This window comes from Pagrus major, chromosome 1 (genome assembly GCF_040436345.1).
Source record: "Pagrus major chromosome 1, Pma_NU_1.0".
NCBI classification, from domain to species: Eukaryota; Metazoa; Chordata; class Actinopteri; order Spariformes; family Sparidae; genus Pagrus; species Pagrus major.
Window position 1 is genome coordinate 13,288,485 of NC_133215.1, and position 22,934 is coordinate 13,311,418.

At 38.6% G+C, this 22,934-nt stretch overlaps 2 protein-coding genes across 3 annotated transcripts; both read right to left on the reverse strand.

The window, feature by feature from the left end:
- Positions 1 to 308: 308 nt before the first annotated feature.
- On the reverse strand, positions 309 to 10,624 carry LOC140997478 (interleukin-15-like). Its single transcript, XM_073467400.1, has 6 exons — positions 10,359 to 10,624; positions 3,318 to 3,400; positions 1,877 to 1,964; positions 1,587 to 1,631; positions 942 to 1,073; positions 309 to 808 (listed from the first exon to the last, which is right to left on the reverse strand). The coding sequence occupies exons 1-6, from the start codon at positions 10,413 to 10,415 to the stop codon at positions 695 to 697; spliced, it is 519 nt and encodes a 172-aa protein (XP_073323501.1). The 5' UTR covers positions 10,416 to 10,624; the 3' UTR covers positions 309 to 694.
- A 159-nt stretch (positions 10,625 to 10,783) lies between these two features.
- Positions 10,784 to 21,220, reverse strand: znf330 (zinc finger protein 330). 2 transcript variants are annotated; one of them, XM_073475629.1, is made up of 10 exons: positions 21,172 to 21,220; positions 20,546 to 20,727; positions 20,434 to 20,453; positions 20,264 to 20,334; positions 19,018 to 19,094; positions 17,979 to 18,105; positions 17,795 to 17,899; positions 17,598 to 17,644; positions 15,127 to 15,244; positions 10,784 to 13,263 (listed from the first exon to the last, which is right to left on the reverse strand). In XM_073475629.1, exons 2-10 carry the CDS (start codon positions 20,663 to 20,665, stop codon positions 12,980 to 12,982), a joined length of 969 nt encoding a protein of 322 aa, XP_073331730.1. In that variant the 5' UTR covers positions 20,666 to 20,727; positions 21,172 to 21,220; the 3' UTR covers positions 10,784 to 12,979. The 2 variants fall into 2 exon arrangements, with proteins under 2 accessions (XP_073331730.1, XP_073331722.1); XM_073475621.1 differs by lacking the exon at positions 21,172 to 21,220 and having other exon boundaries at positions 20,546 to 20,735.
- Between the last annotated feature and the right edge of the window lie 1,714 nt (positions 21,221 to 22,934).

The window sequence follows — 22,934 nt, forward strand, 5'->3', positions numbered from 1 at the left end:
GCCACGGATGTATGAAAATAGGAACATCACCAGAGGCGTGTATTGCTAGGGAACGGACTTCACAAAAAAACAACTTAATTCAATGTTTTGTGTGAAACTGGGTCATATTTTATGGAGAAACATTTTCTGGTGTTCCCTCTGCGGCCCTCGGCTGCTCTGCCTTGAACAACTCTGCACAGGTATCTTTACTTGTTACAAAAGTAACTGCTAACAAATGTACTGATAACCAGCTTCTCAATGAACAGCTCGCAGACGATACAGTTGTGGCATTATTTACTGGAGTGAGCAAATATTCTCGGATACTGGAGTTCATCAGGCATATACTGTATTATAGGCATTACATTCAGTAGTGTTTAACAATGAGCTTAATATTATACATTCTTTTCATACAGTACATGCTGCTGCTGTTTGCTAATGATAGTTCTTTCTGCAAGGCAGATCGATACACACAGTGACATAAAAACCTTTATCTGTATACAGTAGTTACACATTCAATGAGATTTGGATTTAGAAACTGTTATATTACACATCAGATTTAGTGTGGGAGTCTATATCAAAAATACAGGACGGCATGGTTTGTCACAGGTTGATGCAGTTACCATGTGTTATTTACAAAATAAAAACAACAACAGCCCCAATTCTTTACAAATATATACAAAAACAGAGACTCACAGCTTATATTATTAACATCATATTACGTGTTAGGAATCAATTCCCCTTCAGTCATTTCTTCCAAAAGGTTATTTAGTCTTTTCAGGAATATTGTAATATTTTTAAGTGAATATGCCTCACATGGTGGACAGCCAACCTAGGATCCAAGAGAGACACAGTAAAACATAATTTTAAAACCAATAATGAAATGTCTTTTTAAAAATAAAGCTAATGACACTGAAGTTTTCCGTATCAGCACTGAAAAAACTTGAGCATATTTTTAGACTTACAGGGTCTGTTTCAGGCAGTGTCTCAGCGAAATCATCGATGCAGTCTGTAAAATTATTCCTAATTTCTTCTTCATCAACGACCATTACCAACTCCAACATGTAACATCTGAGTGACATCCTTTTACAGTTTTTCTAGGAGAGAGAAATGCCTCAGTATGAACACATACATACATTAACAGTTATAACATCAGTCAGGTATTAACACAAATCAAGAAGTACTGTATATTCTTACTTAAGTTAATTCTTTTTAATAGTACCACTTCTCTCCTAACTTGACATTACAGTGCTGCATAACAGAAAAAGTTAGTAATGTCAACATGGTGATTCATTCTAAAAAGTTATGATTGGCATTATTCTGTGTTTTCCTTGTTATCAACAAATCCAAAGACAACAAACTAATAATTCCTCAGTCTGTCCCTCAATGCATTCTGACTTACCTGCCCTGTCTGATGCTTAGCCCATTTTTTTTAGTTTATAGTTTATTTTTTAACCAGACTAAGAGTCCACAGCTGTGCTTGTGACTCTCTGAGGCTGTACTTAGTGGTGCTTTGAGCATCAGATGTTTTAACATGATTGGTGGAGACATGTCCTCTGATATTTTCATCTTTTTCCAAACTGAAAAGAAACATTTTTACATGTACTTACTTTGACTTCATTAGCTGAGGGAGCATACAGCATGGCATCAGATTTCTGAAAAAGGAGCAGGAAAAAATTGAAACAAAACTACACGAATTACAGTTTTGAATTTATTTTTTTTCAAATATCAGACAAATGAAAATCATCCACTACATGTGTCAAAGGCATACACTACAGAAAAGTATCAACAATAAACAAAAATATGATTATGTTTCTTCATTATTAAACAAAGTTATTTAATCACGAGTAGAGCAAGGTGAACACAACCACACTATATTTCATGTGATACCTTCTCTCACCTTAATGTCTTTCTCCAGCTCCTGCAAACAATCCTTAACGTGTTTTGTATTAGGCACAGGCGCTGCACACATAGACGTACTCAAGAAGCTTTAAGAGAGTGAAAAGACAATGATTACAATATTATTTATGAAGTTAAAAAGACATCTTACTGGTGTTTTGGGTTCTTGAAACAGAAGTTGTGAAAGCAGACGTGTTTAACAATTAGAGTATATTTTACTCACTGTTAATTTGTGTTACTGCTGACTCAGCTACGAGTTGTATCTTGCAGACAAATACTTTACTCAACACTCACTCAGTTTGTTGGCTTGTTGCACTTGTTACATAAAAGCCAGCCCTTCAGACTAATGCAGGTGGTAGATTTCCTTTTGAGTAAACCCTCCCACTATAAAATGACAATAATAATAATAAAACCTTTTTTTTTTTTTGGACATGTTTTGAGTTTAAATGAGTGGTACAAAAAGTTTTGATCATTTCAGCCGGCAGCCATGACACTCTTGTAAACATTCGGCGACACTGCACCGACCAACGCAAGTCCACTAAAAGTGCTTATTTTTTAACATTATGGAAAGAATCCCTTCAGAGACAGACCTTTTTTTAAAAGAGTAAGATGACTTTTATATAACCAGAAACAGCTGATATATTGCTTTCTTCAAAGCCACCAGACTCCATTGACAAAAACAATAATTTTACCTCACAGAACATGGGAGTTGCTGTACTACTGCTCCCACAATTGGTTAGTTTGTTTGTGTTATTGTGTAATTTGGATGTTTTGAAGGGGTAGTTTGGATCCAAACTAGCATGTTAGCATGTGATCTTGCTCTTAACAAAAAGGTTTTTCATCTCTGGCTCCTTTCTACAATGCTGTCAGATGCTTAGAATAACAATCTCAGCCTGTCAGTTGCAAAAACAACCACTTTAAGTGGACGGACTTTGACAATCAAAACAGGAGTACGTTGCAGCCATTGCAGCTTGTGTCATGCCTGCTAGCTAAAGGAATCTACTGGGCCAAGTCCAAAACTTTTAGTTCCTGTCAGGTACAAATAGTATCCTTCAGTAGGCATTATTTCCTCCTTTGATCTGGCTGGTTGGTAGTGGGTAGGGCTTATCTGATTAACTTCAGACCACCAATAATAACTTGAACAAATCTCTGTGTCGACATTGTGGGACTGGCCGCTCTTGGGGAGCTGGCGGTCTGAGCTCGTTGTTTTTCGTGGAGCGAAGGTAAGCCCACACCATATACTGCCAGCCAGCCTGTCCTTTATGCACTTGTGTTAGGGAATAAGTTCGCCCTAGACACCCATATTCAGACTGGAAAATAAAGTAAAAATAGCTCCTAGGTTTAAAATACGGTAATTTCCAAGCATTTCCTCAATCATTTTTGATGAGTGTGATAACTAATGTTTAACCTTTACACAAACAATTCACACACTGTATGCCTACCTCAGAATTAAGAAACAAAGCCAGACCTGAGTTTTGTGGCTCTCTCGGCACAGGTTACAGGTCGACAGGAACTGGATGCCTTTCTAGAATAAATACAAGGAAATGTTAGTATGTCAGCATTCTGGTAATCTTAGCTAGAACGAGACTGTTGAGAGAAGAAGTCCTGGTTAACAAGGTCAATTTGAACTTTAGGCTACTTTATTTCAGAGTGGAGCTTTAAAAAGTTTGTTTTAACTGGATGACTCTGTCGCCATCCTAAGACAAAATATATCACGACCCGGACATCCTGAACAAATAATAGAGCAGGTCACCCACAAGCAAGGCCATGAGTGACGACAGGTGCGCAGCAGAACTCTAAACAGATCATCAAATCTTTCTTCAGGTCCAGGGTATGATATTAGTTTCCCAGGATGGCGAAGGCAGGATCTGCTTTACTCTCTCATTTCACTTTCAACACGAGTCAAGCAGCAGGCTCATCAGTCGCTTATAGGACATATGAGTGCACACATCTGCCAGCCCCATTTTTGGGAAGCTGAGGTTTTCTCCACTAACTTCTGTTTTTCGACACGTTGCTGTCTGGCTTCCCTGCAGACCGAAATTATGTAATCTGTTTCTTTCACAATATTTCCATATTTCTTTTAACTGGCATGGTGGAGCGAAGTACTTGACATAAAACGGAAGACTTGTAGATGGTTCTTTGGACTCCACCCAATGTTTGATGAAGCATGGAGGTGCCAAAGCAGAACAAGCTGGAGGCCAGATGCTCAGGCTGAATTAATGTTGTGTCTTTTATCTATTTAAATACGACCTGTGCTTGAATTTACTTTTTTTCACCAAACTTAACTGTACTGTGACTTTGCATCTACACACATTTTGAGGGTTGGGATATTTCTGCAATGAGTAAAAACCCACATCGTATACTGTGGCAATAACAAACTGTATATTATTAATAGTTACAATATTTATTCAGTACAATAAATCACTGTTAAATAAACTACTTTAAATGTTCAATGTGAAATAATATCAATACATAGCTGCTATTTGTAATTCCAAAGAGTCTGAAGCCATGGACAGATATTGAGACAACAATGTGCCGCCGGACAGACATGTAAAAGCCCCCCCACCTCTCCAACATATGAGCAGGTTACCCAGACTATCATTTTGCATCCCTTTGTGCATCATTCTGTGGTCATTTGGCATCTCTTTGTTCTAACTTGGGTCTCTGTGTGGTCATTTAGCATCTCTTTGAAATAATTTGGGTCTCTATGTGGTCATATTGCATCCCTTTTATGTCATTTTGCATCCCTTTGTGGTAATTTTGCATCTTTTTGCTGTAGTTCTGGTGTCTTTGAGATCAATTTACATCCCTTTTGGGTCATGTTGCATCTCTGTGGTAATTTTGGTCTCTTTCTGGTCATTTTGCATCCCTTTTGTATCATTTTACATCTCTTTGTCGCAGTTTTGATCTCTTCATAGTAATTGTGCATCCCCTTATGGTCATTTTGCATCTCTTTGTGGTAGTTTTGGTCTCTTTATGGTCATTTTGCATCTCTTTGTTGTTGTTTTATGTCTTTTTGCTGTGGTTTCTGTCTCTTTGTGGTCCTTTTTTGATACTAACATTATCTAATAGGACCCATGCCAATCAGGCCCTGTCTCTACCTAGCTCAGAGCCTGCGACCTCAAAATGTCTTAAGATTGTTCTCAGAATCCTGACTGACGGCAGTGACAGTCATCAGTGTGCAACTATGTTATTAAATAGTCTTTGATTTAATTAATGGATACTAGATTGAGGCGTGTATTGCACAGACCATTGATTGCTCTTTTGTTATTGTGTCTCCATCCAGGTGATGTGTCATAATCTGTAAACTATTGACAGCAATGTAGTCAAAATTCTGAACACAATGTGGTAAAAAAGACAAGGTGTATCTCTCCTATTTTGTTGATTAGGTAACTCCTTGGGCAATGCAGAATTCTCTTGGGTTGTACTGGATTAAGATGTGTTGCATTGACAGAAGTTTGTAAGATGTAGAGTTGCATCTAACATCTTAATATGCTGACTATCATTTAGTTTGTAAAATGCACATCACAATTCTACAACAAGCTGATGAAATGTTTTGTTTGTTTGCTTTCCACCAACAATCCAAACATTTTAAATTAAAGATGATATAAAACAGCTAAAAGTTGAATATTCTCAATTTGTTGTCAATTCTTCTTTTCTGTTAACTGACTAGTATATTTAGCAGTAACACAATGCAGCACTTACTGTAAGCGGAGTCTTTCATGAAGTAATGAACCATGTTGACACTATGTGCTCAATCTGGGACAGTGGCATAGTTGAGATGTTTAAGATGCCTGTATGAATCAACTTTGACAGCAGTTGTGTGAAAAGTATAAAGGATGTGAAGAGAACAGATTAGTTAGTATTTTCTTATTTCTTACAGTATGTTCCTGTTGGTATGCTTTAATTCCTAAATAACTCTTCAATCAGTTGATGGTCTGGCCTCACAGACGCTCTTTGCCAGATTGTTCTTTGTCACTCATGCAAGACTCTCCAGCACTTTTCCTCGGACTGCTTTCCTGTTGCCGACCCTGCCTGCCTCTGACCAACCCATCTCGTCTGATCCCAGGTAAACGCACCAGCTTTCTGTCACCGGCTTTGAGATTGTTCGCTGCATCCTTGTTTACTGTTTTACCTGACAATCTTTCCACCACAATGCTACAGAGTGAGTGTTCGAGTCAGCTTCCCCGTGGCTTCCTGTGGCTCAGAGACTCTCACTGTGTTGCCACATTTGCTATCGTAACGATACGATACTTTATTCTCACAGTGGGGGAAATTTGTCCCGGACTCAAATGCTGCGCCCACGAATGCCTCCAAGTTACAGTAAAATAAAATGTCACAACAATAAATTGCACATAACAAATATTGCACACATAAAAAAACTATGAAACCGTTGAATAATCCCTCAGCCCGAGTTGGCACAAATGAATTTTTAAAACAATTGAGTTTACACTGAGGGACTCTGTATCATCTGCCACTAGGCAGAAGCTCATATTCTGTGCGGAGGATATGTGATGGGTCGGCCAATTTCTTCTGAGCTTGCCTGAGAACAGACTGTTATCTGGATGTAACTAAGCAAATAGGTCCATCGGCCCATTGGTTAATTGTATATATGTAATATGTTTCAGCTGGAAGCAAATTATCTAACCCTAAGTGCTATGAAGCAGTGCGACTGCACTCTGGAGCAATGGAAAAAAGCCATGTGGTCTGATGGGTCCAGATTTAGCCTGCTCCAGAGGGATGGGCTCATTAGGGTAAGAAGAGAGGCAGATGAAGTGATGCAACCATCATGCCTAGTGCCTACTGTACAAGCCTGTGGGGGGCATTGTTATGATCTGTGGTTGCTTCAGTTGGTCAGGTCTAGGTTCGGCAACATTATGTGTCCAAAAAATGAGGTCAGCTGACGACCTGAATATACTGACATCAGGTTTTTTTCCATTAATGGATTTTTTCTTCCCTGATGGCACGGGCATATTCCAAGATGAAAGTGCCATGATTCATTAGGCTCAAATGGTGAAAGAGTGGTTCAGGTAGCATGAGTCATCATTTCCACACATGGATTGGCCACCACATTGAAAATCATTTGCATGTGCTGGAGAAGACTTTACACAGCAGCCCGACTCACCCATTATCAATACAAGATCTTGGTGAAAAATGAATGCAACTCTGGACGGAAGTAAATGTTGTGACATCCATTAGCTTATCAAAAGGATGCACAAAGAGTGTGTGACTTTTTTTTTGGGCCAGGCAGTGTATATGGACTGAGGGGGCTGGTGTCCATTCCTCCCCATCACCTTCATGGCAATGTGTACCAGACGAGCAAGCTTAGTTTTGAGTTGTACAGTAAGGTTGCCATCCCATATCTGACTATGCTCTCTCGTACTGCCTGATAAAATAAAAACATAATCCTCTGGTCCACACCATACACTCTGAGTCTGCATAAAAAATAAAGTCTCTCCTGTAGACAAGAACACAAATAATTCACATGAACCTTCCAGCTATGACTGTTGTCCAAGTGAATGCAGAGATACTTGCCGAGCAGGCCTGATTAATGTGTGTCATGTATGAGTACAGCCATGATCCCCCACTGATCTAGAACCATGCCCTTAGTTTTGACAACCTTCAAAGTGAGATAGTTGTCATCACACCGCTGCACAAACTTGCACAAAGAAATAGACTGATGGGCTTGTGTCGTTGTGCAGAAGTCAGAGGATAGCAGTGTCGTCAGAAAAGTTTGAAACAAAGCTCCCAGAGTGGCTGTTTGAACATTCATTTGTGTATAGTGTAATAAGAACTGGAGAACTAACACACCCCTGTGGGGCACCTGTGCTGGTTGATCTGGATTATTAAAGCATTGTTGACCGTGACACACTGACTTCGACTGGTTAAAACAATAGTGTGCGCCATGTGTTTCTCCACCTGCTGACTCACCGGCTTTCCAGCCTGATTCAGCCTGCCATATTAGCTGGTCTACCAGAGACATATCCGTTTTATTACTCATCATGCCTTGTTCCTGCTGACTTTTGCAATTAAACATCACTACCAACTATTCCTAGGATCCTGCGTACTACAATTGTTACAGGAGGACTGAGTACCAGGAATCAGAACGAATCCTTGCCTCAAACCGTTGGAAAAAAACTGTATTACCGGTGCTGTGATGTGTAGATGTTGCCCAAACAATCCCCTCCTGACATGTTTTAAGGCATAAAAATACTCTGCTTAGAATAATCATTTTTGTCTGACGTTGATTTTCCACAAAATTGCACGTTTACGCCCCAAAATCAAATTTAATGTGAAAACTTTCTCAGCAGATGAATGTGAAAACAGGCTGCTGGTATCAAACTCTGCACATACATCATGAAGCTCAATCACCAAAGTGAAGGAACAATAAGCAACACGTGTTTTTGGGGACATGCAGTCGAATAGTTTAATCTACAACAAAGCATATTTTTTTAAGATGACGTGTTTTGTATGTAAAATCAGAATCTGTCAAACACATGTAGTGGAGTACTGACTACAATGTGTCTCTCAAACGTAACCCTAACCCTTGTAAGAAATAGATTTTTGAGTCTTCTTCAAATAATGACGCTTTGGGATGACAGCTGACCCGTCCTACGATCCCGAAATGTCAGTATTTGACGAGTTGGGAATGAGACGCAAAAACCTACTTTTATTACAAACAGCACCTTTAATGAACTTGTACTTTTTACACATAAAACCTAACAAGCAACTTGACAGCTTCATTAAAATGCTGCTTTTAAGATGATACTGATGTGTGATGTGAGGTAGTAATTAGAATCTATTAACAATAAAATACCCTGAAATTGGCCACTCTGCATTGTAAGTACTTTGAATTTTGATACTGTTGATACTTGTAGTTTCACTGATGTAAGATTTTGATATGATAATAAATATTATTGGATAATAAATCTCTTTTGTCTCATCATGAGAAATCAATCGTTAAAATGTCTGGTAGTCCCAGACAATAAAAATGTGTTTTTAAATTTGGCTTTAAAGGAAGATTGAAGGAAGTGATTTTGGCAGCCAGAGAGCCACGGTACCTCCAGTCTGACAGGCAGACACAGAAACAGCCTTTGACAGACTTTGACACGAGATCACAGTTTTCACGTTCATCTGCTGAACAAGGCTTCTTATCTTAAATCTCTGTTGAAGACATGTTCGTAGAGCATTTTTTTTGGGGGGGGTCACAACTGGTCTGGAGGCCAGTTGTGGCTCAATATGCAAATGTTGTAACTTGAAACCTCTTGTGCACAGCTGCTGAATGTGAATGGGCTTCACAGTGAAGCAGGAGCAACTATGTGTGTGTTCATAGAATGAAGAAGTAGATGCAATTTTAGGAAAAAGAAACTTGATGGTACGCAAATTATTACTCCAGGCGCAGTATTCGTCTAAAAACACGCGTGGAGGAAATCTTTAAAATGCTGCATTACCACTAATTCATAAACACAGTCAGTGACGGAAATTAACCAAGTACACTTACACAGTCCAGCACTGAACTTGAGTACAGTTATTAAGTATATATATATATATATATATATATATATATATATATATATATATGTGTGTGTGTGTGTGTGTGTGTGTGTTTGTGTGTGTATGTATATATATTTATATATATAATTATATATATACACACACACATACATACATATATAATTATATATATATATATATACACACACACATACATACATATATAATTATATATATATATATATACACACACACATACATACATATATAATTATATATATATATATATATACACACACACACACACATATATATATATATGTATGTATGTATATATGTGTGTGTGTATATGTATGTACATATGTATAATATATGTAATACTCCGTGATCTTTGAGTACATTTTGTTGATAAGATTTTGAACATTAACTTTCAGACCCCGACTGTCACAAGAGCTTACACATGATTTAATGAATCCGACATAAACTTTAATGAATCTAATGTAAACAGTTAAGTCATCTTCCCGCACTTTAAACACCTGCCTGCGGATGTTTGGTGTGCGCGTGTGTCAGATACACAGCGCTGTTCACAGGAGGAGGAGCCAGCTGGTCACGTCCTCTGCTGCACAAACTGAAAGTGAAACTAAACCGGTGTCAGCTGGTGTTGTGTTTTTCTTGTTTGTTTGTTTGTTTGTTTGTTTTTGCCCATTAACCACAACGATGCCCAGATGACCGACAGCAGCTGGTGTGTCTCCTGTGGACGCACGTGAATCACCGAACTGACACACCTCCGCTGATCATTACGCATGAGCCTATTTATGTCCTGCCGGTTTGAACTTTGTCACCGTCTGACTTACTAGACAAAAATATTCTTGTACTCCTACTACAAGTCCAAACCTGAGGTGTGAGGTTAAGCTACAGGTCGGTTACACCTCTACTACTACTACACACACACACACAAACACACACACGCTCTCAGAAAGTCCGCTTACCGCTCGCTGGTCTCCGGGGCATGTGGGCTGGACGAATATCACCGGGAGCGCCTTCATGAAGTCTGTCGTCTATGATCTGCGCAGCGGCAGCAGTCGCTCTCCTAGCCGGCGGAGCCACAGGCCAACGTCACATTTTTGCATTTCCCTTATTCTAACAAAGCTCAGTGGTCTCATTGATCCGAGTCCAGTATTATTAACACTTAAGAGGAGCGAGCGTGCGGGCCAGATGTCGTGCCAGAGATCGACTCCCTCCCACCCTGCTGTATCACGCCGACTTCCAAGTTCCTCCTCCTCCCATTCGTCACTTTGTTACACACCATACGTGTCAAGGCAGCTTGTTATAACCGCAGGGATTAATAGTACTCACTCATCAAGTAATACCGAACAACAGCATCCATTCATTACAAAACGCTCAAAGTCGATGATTTCATTTGTTGGTTTATTTGACACGAACACGTCTGAACAAACGCAGCTGATTACAAGAATCAGGCCAAGTTGTTTTAACAGATGTTTGTGTTGCAGTGAAGCAGGTCAACCTCACGGATCAGCACTACACACTGCAGGGTTACACTCATCAATCCACAGTTAAGACTTCACGATTCAAACTTTGGTTCCCAGACTGTAACCAGAGCTGGATTAACAACCACACCTGAGCTGAGCTGAGCTACGGAAGGCATCATGTTCATTTTGTGATTTCATTAACTACTCATTTGTTTGGTACAATGCAACTCCGCTCATGGGAGCTCAGTCATGCATATAATTTGATGCGTAATGAAGTGGCAAAGTGGGAAGGATTATTAACACTCCTGCTTACATGGTCAGTGCAAAAGAGTGTGGAAGCGCATTTCTGCCGATTACAGAAAATTAAAAAAGAAAACCAAGATGTATGATATTGACGAAATTATGAGATTTAAAAAAAAAAACAAATTTTGAGATTAAGAGTCGAAATTATGAAATTAAAAGTCATAATTGTAAGAAAAAAAATCAAAGAGATTAAAAAAGAGATAATAGTTGACATTTATCTCATAATAATGAATTTTCCTCATAATTTAAACTTTTTTTCTCATAATTTAGACTTTATCACACTTTTGTGACTTTTTTTTTCTCATAATTATGACTTTTCCTCAGTTTTAACTCTTTTCTCAGTTTTAAGTTTTTCTCGTTTTCTTTTCTTGGAATTCTGACTTTTTTCTCAGAATTTTGAGATAAAATGTCCCCTTCCACGCAAAAAACAATCAGAAGAAATGTTGAAAAATATGAGATAACTTTTGACCTTTTATCTCATAATTTTTTGTTAATTCTTTTTTTTAAACGGGCAGAAATGGACTTCCATAAAAAGATATCTACATTAGAACACATCACATGTACAAACCAGGAAAATCTGGTTAACAAACACTGTTAGAGCTCGACAAAAACATGACAACTGCAGCGTAAAGGTGGAGTCAATGGAGCAATTCTGCAGAAAGATAGTTCATTGTTGAGTCATCTTCCTGGATTGTCTGACGCTTTGGGTCGGTATTTAAGCGCCAGAATGCAGCTGCAGTTGAGGTTCCTGGGTATTATAGAACTGGAACCACCAGCGAGGTAAACACATAACTGAGAAACTGTGTTTCTGTGTTGAGGAACATTCAGAAAATGATTTAGAGAAAAGTCTGACGTGCAAATTTGATGTTCAGGAGCAAGCAACCGCTCACACTTTACAACTTCACCGCAAAAACAGGAGTCAAACGGGGTTTACAGCTAATTTTAGGGGCCTCCTGGTTTGTCAATCCGGCCCTGAATGTAACAACAAAAGCAGAGACGTCATTCCCAGGACTGGGTATAAAAACTTAAAATGTGTCCACAGCACTTACTGAGCATTCCCCTGGCCGTGGAATAATCAAAAAAAAATTGTATCTGACTGGGAAAAATTTACACGAACGCCCCCTCATGTCTGAACAACAACTCAGAAACTCTGCGGAAATTCTTAATGTACGACACAAACATGGCTAATGAAAGTAAAAGTTTGGGATGGTAAGAAGATTTTTATTCATTCAAATTCTGCATATCAATATTTTGCTTACATGTAATTTTTGTAGTATGGAATTGGCTTGTAACTGCTGTCCAGAGGGACCGATTTAATAAGAAACGCTATCTTCTACCGTCCACATCGTTTCCACATTCTGAGTTAAAATGACTCACAAATACACAGAAGTCGAAAGAAAGACTTCCCAACGAGGAGCATGTGAGTGTACGATTGGTATCAAAAAGTGATAAGAGTTGGCATTGAATGTCGGGTCAGATTCATAATCTTGTTTACTTATTTTTTATCAGTCAGTTTCTTTATTTAAATAAGAAACTTGCTTATTATTTGAACCTATCATTTTAGTATTTTAGTTCTTGTCACGCTTGTATGTTTATGTTCCTCAGAGTAAGCTATTAGAAAAAGTAGATATTCAGAACAGAATTTGTGGGTATTGTATTGGCACTAATATGGATATCCAGCTCTGGTTATACTAACTATATTCTTGAACTCTTCTTCTGTTTGTCTCTGACTTGTAACAACTCAACATCTGCTGAGGATCATTAGGATCTATAGGACTCTCCTCCGCCTGTCAGCCTGCTCCAGTCTCTGTCAGAGCTCAGGTGGTCCCGTCCAGTTTAAGACCAGCCATGGTATCAGCAGCCTTTTCCTCTTCACCTTCTTCTTCCTCCTCTTCATCATCATCATCTTCCTCTTCCTCCTCCTCATCATCCTCCTCATCATCATCGTCATCGTCGTCATCGTCCTCTCCATAGTCGTCCTGCTGGTCCCTGCCACCAGCTGCTAAGTTCTTCCAGTAAGAATCGTACCCCGACGCTCCGTCGTCATAATCGTCGTAATCGTCATCAGCACCTGCCTGGCGGCCGAATTTCAACGTGCGAGCTGCGGAGAACAAAGATGTGATGTTAGTAACTGTTTTCATTTAATCATTGAAAACATGAAGCACTGAAGATCAGAATATACAAGGACATAAGAGAGGTAGAAGATCATCTTGGCCTGTGCATACCAGAGGGTTTGGACTTTGGTGTTTGTATACAGACCAACCACGAATATTCCAAAACATCATCAGGATCGCAGCACGAAAGGTCTGAAATCTGATCCTGGGATAAATGTTGACATCCTGCATATTGAATCCAAACCCTTCATATTCCAGACTTGTATTGTACTTTCTGAAATCTGAAGAATAAACTATTTTGTGCTAAATGAAGTGGAGAGTTTGTTCTTCTGTGTTTGGTTCCCGTGAACCCAATAGTGGTTATTTAAGGCTGAACAACAAGAAGAAAATCAACCAAGACAATGTGTTTATCTACATTTTAGAAAATCATGTTCATGTATTACAGATTAACTACAGTTAATATTTGTTTTAGTATTTTTTTAAAGGTTCGTTTTAGGATATCGAACATTTGTGTGTCTCATAGCATTCACGTCATAAAGCCAAGCATCTGTTTTCCTGAAAAATAAATACCTGCTGATTGGTTAAATACCCCTAAGGTTGTTGAACAACATTTACTGCTGTTGTGAACCTTGAAACAATCATGATGAAAGACACATGGAAAAAATAAAAACTCTATATGCTGCATGACAAACAAATAATTTTAACACATTTCTAAAGTTACATCTGTTTCTTATCTGGGTGGCTGGAACTGGCACAACTTCTTGCTCGTTTTGTATGACGAGAAAAATAAAAACACATTATTTTGCATGAAAACATAAAATAATAGAAAGTAAGACAGATAAAGACAAAAATAATAAAGTAACAAAACTTTTTCACGTTTCATGTAGAACAAATATGTAATTTAAGGCAGCCATCTTTGTTTGGATTAAAGAGAAACTGGCTCAGTTTACGAGTATAAGTTAAGAATCATTATTAGTGTACAGCAGGACTGTATCTTTTCATCCATGTGATCTGAAGACCAGCAGTACATTTTAATGAGTTTGAGTGTTTTTTAAAGATCACAGAGTGTTTATTTTTAGGAAGACAGATGCTTCCTGGCAAAGGCTTGGCTCTTGGATTTGAAAGTAGTCAAGCACCGACTCCTTTTAGAAAAACGCTGCTGTTCAAGGACCAATAAATCGTAAATTCATGTGATCTTTTCACACTCATTCTAACTGTACTTTTCAAAGCTGTTGGGGCAGAGCAGAGCTTTTGTTTGTTTAACGCTAACCCCATGTCTCACTCCCTGATGCCTACAAGTCCAAAGATAACAGTCAGATGAGAACAGCGAGTTTGAGAGAGGTCAAATCTGTGATAACACTAAAGGAGAGATCTTCTAAGTGGACCTTGAATTAAGAATGTTTCATCAAATTACTATTTCCATGGTCAGTAAATCATTTCATTATATTAGACCTACTTTAGGTTACACCGCAATACAGCAATGTTGTATTTGATGTAGTCACACAGGATCAAATAAAATATGGTTTTGAGTGCCATTTAATCAGAAGCCCCTCTTTTTGTTAAGAAAACATGTCAATATCACAATATCTTGTCAGTTAAAGTGAAATGAGGAAATACAGGAACCACAATCAATAAAAGAGAAACATTTGCTAGAAAGACATTTGCTCAGAGTGGACAAGCAACATTCTAACTTTTATAGGAAATGAAAAGGTCATTTCTCGAAAATGCTGTTTCAAACTCTTTCGGTTTTGTTTTTTTAAGTCGAGGCTGTTGCAACTTCCCCCAAATGGCAGATTTACTGGAAAACAAAAACGTCCAGTAGTTTCGGCTGTTTTGTGTGTGAGACTCACTGGACATGCTGAGGTCTTTGGTCTCCTGGGTCTCGTGACCACACTTTGGGCAGGGTGGACTTTTTCCTTTCTCCTGTTTGAAGACCTTACTCTTGGCATGGTCATCGCAGTAACAGGCCTGAGAGGAAACAGATTAACTTGTTAACAGGATATACATTATCTTGATGTATAACTTTATTTTGGTTTGAAAAATCAGAATGAAACCCAATGATTGTTCAGGCTTCTTTAAGTTCATTCATCAACTTCTTCCTTTTCTCTGGCCTCAAGTATAGCCTCTCACCTGCCCTATTAAGGATTTACAGCTCTCTTTTTTTCCTCCTGTACAGTGTGATAAAGCTCTTCAGACCATTTCTTTTTTCATTTAATGTCTCTGTGACAATCAAGCTGGATGATAATTCACGCTGCAGACTTTGTGTTGTCATTGTTATCTTGTCACACCGCTATTGAATCATATCAGCTGTACCTATGTAACAGTTAGGACTCAAGCAATTTGGTTTAGTTTCTTTCCTAATGGGAACTTGAACTTGAGCTTTGGTTTCTTTGGTGGGAAAAAAATCAAGTTCAAGTTCCTTCAGAGGAAAAGTTCAAGGCTGTGTTTATACAACGCTGCCGAAGTAGTCATTCCTGCTCTCCCATCCCTTCTGGTAAGGTAACAGATGAGGGACAAACCCCACAGTTCTTATTCTGTGTTAAAATGCATGCTAAAGTTCAGCTAAAGTTCAGCTAAAGTCTTTTTAGTACAAAATGTGTTTCCTTGCTGGAGGATACTTCCTGTAGTACAACCACAATTCTGAAAATGTTTGTGTAAAAAGTCAATGAAAACGGATGCAATAATTTGCAAACGAACTGCGTTTACTAACAAGGGTTAAGTGTTTCGAGCCCACGTAGTAATATCCTTCGTACAATCATTTGTTTTCACAACCTCGCCCCATCTTTGCTTGTGAACGACTGAGTTTTTTTGATCAATCAACTTTCAACAAGTCAACAAGTCTTTTGTTTCCTGGCCCAACTTGTTGCTGAAATCAAATTCAGAATAAACATACAGTATTCACAAAAATCAATAGAGCTGATGACGTAAAACATGTCTTTGTTTTGTTTCCAGTTGAGTATATGTCAAAAAAAGATTAACAAATCAGTTTTATTTATGTTTTACAAAGTGTCCCAACTTTATTGGAATTGAGGTTGTAATTCAGTTGCTGGAAACTCATTAAATTCTTACCTTCAGTAAGACATTTTTTTATTAATTCATGCTGACAAAAAGAGCATGTATACATACACATGTATATGTTTGAAATACTTAAATATAAATTCATTAATGGTATGTTGTACATATCCATAAGATTACAGCTCCTTATTCTATGGTGGGAACATGTAAATGTATTCTATTACTACTGAAGTGAGAGTCATGTTTTCCCAGACATAATCAACCGATTAGGACCGACGGCAACATTTGCATGTCTCTCCCTTTAGAGCCTGGTGCGACGTGAGCGTGCTTTGAATGATGTTGCCCCTTTAAGACACGTGACTGAAGAAATGCATTGTGATTCATTAATGGAAATTAGAGCAAAGGCAATAATTTACGATTTAAGCCGAAGTCCTGAAGAGGCACTATGTAGTTTTGGAGGAGAAATTCAAAGTCAGAATTTCAATATGTACAATATTAATGAGGTAATAAGACAAACTCAGTTTTCCATAAATTAATAAACAAGCTGTTCTCAGAGGAAAATAAGGTGCCCAGAACACTGTTTGAAGCTAGAAAGGTGGCAGGGTCCGCCAAATGTAAACAAAGTAAAACAGTATGAAAATTGTGTTGTCCTTTAAGGTCAGTTTGTTTATTCAGTCTTGAAAGCAAAGAGAGTTTATTTAGTTTGTTTAGGCATAAAAAAATAAAATAAAAAAATCAATGAATGACGCTCTCTCTCCTCTGATTTAAATCTTTTTTCTCAAAAACTACACAATGCACCTTTAAGATCCCAAATGGGTTTTATTTCAAGTGTCTATCTGCTCAAGAGGCTGAGAAATACAGGTTTTAGTAAACATTGGCAGCTCTGTCAACTTTTTCAGAAAAGCCCCTGGTTTTAGGGGGCGTTTTCTGGCAGCAGCTTTGACCTCATTTAGAGAATCCACTTTAATCACTCACTTCCTGCAGACATTGGAACATTTTCTATTGTGAACATTTAGTTTCAATTGGTTGTTTACCGTGTGCCGGGGGCATTTCCTGTTGGGGAGAAAGCTAAAAGCAACACCAAGTAAGAGGGAGAATTTCAAGTGACTCTGTCTTATCAGTGAGGAGATGTGGGTTGTTCTTCTTTGTAGTACTAACAATTTGTGATGTGAGCCGATAAGATGGGTGTCGCTTTACATGTAAATGCTTAGTGCAGCCTAAGGAGCAGATAAACATGTTGTGTGATTTGGACACAATAAGCTCCCTTCACTGTGACTTTGGAAGTAAAGATTGATTTTTTCCTCACCTTACAGCGCAGGCAGGAGTGTTGCCCCAGTCTATTACAGGAAACACCTAAAATGGAAGGCAAAGGCAAAACAAAATCACGTTCGCACCTCTGCACACATACCCTCCAGATATTATTCTCTGGAACGGATAAGATACACTCCACTTTCTCCATCAACCACAAATATTACCTTGTGAAAGCAAAAGAGAATGACTCACATTTGTATGTTTCTGCCTGAAGGACTTGGCAGCTTGCCTGGTGCTCAAACTGATCATCCTCACACAAGAAGTTTTGACAAAAGGAACAGCGGAAGATTCGGCCTCCTACTCAGGAAGTTTAAACAGTCAGTGGTGATCTTTGGTGTGACACTGATATGACCGGGTGAATTTCAATCAAACTTACCATGATCCCACACACTGCGCTCACACTCAATGCAGTCTGCATCAGTCAGGGGACACGCACAGGCATGAGTGCTCAGACATTTCCTGCCGTGGCACACCCAAGCTTCGCAGAAGTCACATACTGCCCCCTAGTGGAAGAAAATGACAAGGTTAAAACAAAGACTTCGCTCGGATTTTTTTTTTCTGAAGTGACTGTAGAAAAAAGAAATTAACCTTGACCAAATAATAATAAATATATATATATATATATATCTATATATATATATATATATATATATAGATAGATGGATAGATAGATACACATACATATATATATTAAATTGCAGTTTATTGTAAAACCTGCTACATGCTTTGTTATTTAGTAGGTAATACTAACTGATCAATGAGCAATGGGCTCATTCGTTACGTGCATGCTTGTACTTGGTTTATATAATAATTCTGGTAAACTCTTATACACAATAACAGCACTATCTGATACGGTTTCTTGCACGTCACTGATGGTAATTATTGTGGTCATAATTATGTGGTCCAGAGTGCACAATATTGCAACATGTGCACAAAGTATGCCATTGCAGCGTGACAAAAAGGGATGATGGGTATTTGTTCTCGTCATGAACAACTTAATGCACGTTTCTATTGGACATTACTGCCCGATACTGTTTGCACAGATTTCACAACTTCAGTAGCGTTGCTGTTTGTGCATATTAACTGCACTATCTCATTGCTTTGATGTCTGAATCCGTATGATACTGTAGGACAAGTAGTTTGCTGACTTAAGGTCAAGGCAACTTTTACTTTCTCTCGTAAAAGAAATTTGTTTTGGACCGCAGAACATACTGAATGAATAAAGGCACACTTTAAATCACTGGCCTGAACTAAAATAACCAAACACATTATTAACAATTATCATTTAACACTTCAACTAATTACTTTTGTGTATATTGTACATCCCTACAACAACCATAGGTTCACATGGGTCACCGCACAAACAACCATTCTCGCCATGTGGCTGTATCCATCCAGATATGTTGCTAACTTACCACCATGGCCATTCCAGTGGTGTGGATCCCAGGATGTTTGATCACACAATCTGATGACTTCATGCATTTGGTTTTGCCTGACAACACAAGTATGAAACATTACATAGTTTAAATGGGGATTTTTGTAACAATTTGTAGCAATTTACATGTATTAATCACTTTTTTATTAGCCATAAGTGAGCAGATTGTAACATGACGTGAAAAATTAGACCATTCTGGTCTCTCTGGATTGTCTATACAAGCCTGTAGACGATTTGTTACGTTGTTTAATGCTGCTGGACTGTGGATTTCTTTGTGAAGGATTCGGGTTGGATTTTCCGTGACAGTCCAGAGGATGTTACTTTATGCTTGTTCTCAATTAGAGACTAAAATTAATAACTAAATGAGTGAATAAACTCACGATTTGTCCTGTGTTGCTGGTAATTGCAACTACTACAGAAGAGATCCAGTTGTCTTTGTCTATTTCCACTTTAAGTTTGAGAAAATAACTCCATGATGAAGTCCTCAAGGTTATCTCAGCTTGGCAACTAATTCTATCTTTCTACCGCCTGCTGTTCTGCTGCGCCTCATCCTCCTCTTTGAAACTGACAGAGAAATGGAGAAGAGAAAGAAAAAGTCCAGCAAAAGAATTCCTGTTTCTTGCCGAAAGTTTAAAATGAAAGGGGCATGAATTTTGTACATTCTGCCGCATCGCTATTTCTGTTAATCACGGGAGTCAACCGTCGTTGAGAGGCTGTAGGGCAGTGAGTACATGCAAGTTCATGCTAGAGGAGCAAATTATTTTACATTGCTTTCTGAGAAATCTAAGTATAATCACACAACATAAAATTGCTGTTGCAGTGTCCTTATTATTTTGTTGGTAATGGTCTCTGTCCAAAGAGCTTAAATATCTCTGCTTAGATCTTCACGAAGGGTGGAAATTTCAGTAGGGCACCCAATCCATGGCTGAAAACAGTCCCCAACAAATGCACTGTTTTCTCCTGTTTGAGTAGCGATTGTTAAAAACTACGCTAATCAGTTTTTTTCTAGATAAATTACTTGTAAAATTGTATTTATTAATTATCTATTTTAAAGATTTATGTCCTCACAGTAGGGACGCTTGGGGTCGGCCTGAAAATCAAGAACAGGCTTTGGACGCTGGCAAGATTTAAGAGATGAACTAACATCCTGTAGGGTTCGTTAGATGATTTCATGATAAAATATATTTAATGACACATATACAAATGTAACACTGCAGTGTACTCACCACACTGAGCGCAGATGGGCAGCTTCTGCACTGAGCTACAGAAGTAGCAGAACGCTCTGTTCTTCTGTTTTCTACCAGGTGACATTACAAAGAGAAAAATATGTTTTTGACCAGTTATAGTCTCCTTAAACATCTGAGTGATTAGTATTTATTGCAACACAGTCACTTACCTCTGACATTTTTCACATTCCTACAAAACAGAAGACAATAAAGACACCATGTTAGAAACAGCACTTGCAATATGACACTTTGACACTTGTGTATTAGTGTTTTATTACGTACCATGGTAACGTTGCAGGGGTGTTTGGCCACTTCCACATGATCCCGGTTGGCTCGACTCTGTTTCTCTCGCTCCTTACGACTCTCAGCCTTTTTACGGGCACCGGTTTTCTTTTTGGGCATTTCTGCTTCAACAGGCCGCTGTCCACAGAGCTAACGGCTAAGTTAGTTTGACGTCGAGTTAGCTGCAAACACAAAACATTAAGAGTTGCTGCAGACGTGGACGGGTTAGCTAGTTTATCTGAGAGCAAGCAAGCTAACCGGGGATAACTTGGTCTTACTTGAAGTCCTTTATTCGACTTTCATAATCGATAATCACACGTGAAATCGTGCCGGTAAGGTAATGCTAGATGGCTAACACATGTAACGTATAACGAAACAGTAATTAAACAACAAATTTGTACCGGATTGTAACGTTTTAGTTAATTATGTCTGGCTGATCAGCCCGCGGTGACAGTTATGAAGCTGCCACGAAGAGTCACATGTTAGCTTAATTAAATAACTTAAAGTTAAAGCCGTTCACATATAATACTTAGGCAGGCTAGCAGTTAAATGTCTGCTACTGAATATTAAATACAAGTGTCATTTAATAAATACGAGTGTGATTTGCAATTTTCATTTTTTTTTACCGAAATGATGATGATGAGTCCGACTTCCTCTAGGTCCGGTCTGCAAACCCGGTCGGCTGAAACACAGTGCCGAGCCATTTGGTTCCTACTTCTGCAGCGGCTCACCACAAGCAAAATAAATGTTTCCTCTCATCCAGACTTTTGCGCTTAATACCATCAATTTCAGTATTCACAATATTAATGAGTTAGTAATACAAACTCAGAAATATTTATTATTTCCATAACTAAATAAACAAGCTGTTCTCAGAGGAAACGCACTGTTTGAAGCTAGAAAGGTGGGTCTGCCACTTGTTTATTCAGTTTATTCAGTCATGAAAACAAAGAGGGTTTGTTTATTTAGGCATTAAAAAAATCATTCAATGAAGATCTTCCTCTTCTGATCAAAATGTCTCCCCTTAAACTACATAGTGCTCCTTTACAGGACAACACAACTCGATACTGTTTTACAGTATATTATATTTGGCAGACCCTGCCACCTTTCTAGCTTCAAACAGTGTTCAGGGCACCTTATTTTCCTCTGCGGACAGCTTGTTTATTCAGTTATGGAAAAAGTAAATATTTCTGACTTTGTATTACTAACTCACTAATATTGTGAATATTTCAAATTCTGAGTTTGAATTTCCTTTCCAAAACTACATAGTGCCCATATAATGAGCATTTAAAGGGGCAATATGTAGGAACTGCAGTTGAAAACATTCAAAAATTAACCAAAATTATTACAGAATGTGAATAATTTGCAGTGTTGACATTATGATATCTATGTGTTGTGTTGCAGAGATATCTACTGATGATAGCATGCTAACCAGCTAGTCCCTCCACTCCTGGTCCAAAGCTGCTAGTGGCGTAAACACCAATACTCCCCTTGGTCCTCAAGCTCAGTCTGAACCACTAGCTGCACGGCTAACTGAGCTAAGGGCAGCTACAGTTAGTAGCATTTAGCTGTTATGCCCACCACAACTGGGCTACCTGCTTGAAGGTGTGTCTTAAACCAGTGACACGCTCGTCCTGATCCCCGCAGAGGTATCCAAGAATCACCGCTACCAAAGTGGTTCTGCTAATTCCGTTACAAACATGTTTCATTTACTATCACTTCTTCACAATAATAATAATAATTTAGTCAATTAAAAGTTTTTATTATGAAGCAGCATTACAGGAAATGTTGATTCACCAGTAGTAATGAAACAGTACACATGACTCCCAAAACAGCTGAAAGCAACAAGCCGGAACAATAAAACACAGCAGATGTTTGAAAGTACAAAGAGGAAGAGAGAAACCGAAGAGATTCAGTTAGAAGCTACATAAGTACTGTGAGCTGACTTTTAAAAACATCTTTCTCTCAGGTTTCCTGCACAGACAGTATCGATTTTAGGGGGGTGATGGGTGCTTGTTACGGGTTGGCTGCAGTCGGGAGTCATCACTTGGCCCTACACCGGAGCAGATCCATTACCGGCGCGGCATGGCTCGGCTCAACTCGGCACAGTAAAACTGGTGATGGAAAAGCAAATCAGCGCGGCTCGGTTTGACTCGGCGCAGCCAAAAGTGCCAGTGGAAATAACGGCATTAGACTGGTGATATACTGCCCCCTATTTGTTTTGAGTATGAATCTGTCAGGTGGCCAATTTCTTACATATTTCACCTTTAATTATGTACGTTTTTTTTATTTTGATGCATCAAAATTTTAAAAAGCAATTCATATATACGATTAAACTCTGTGAAAGTCTATAATACATCACGTGACAGCTTCCTGCAGGCTCCATATATCT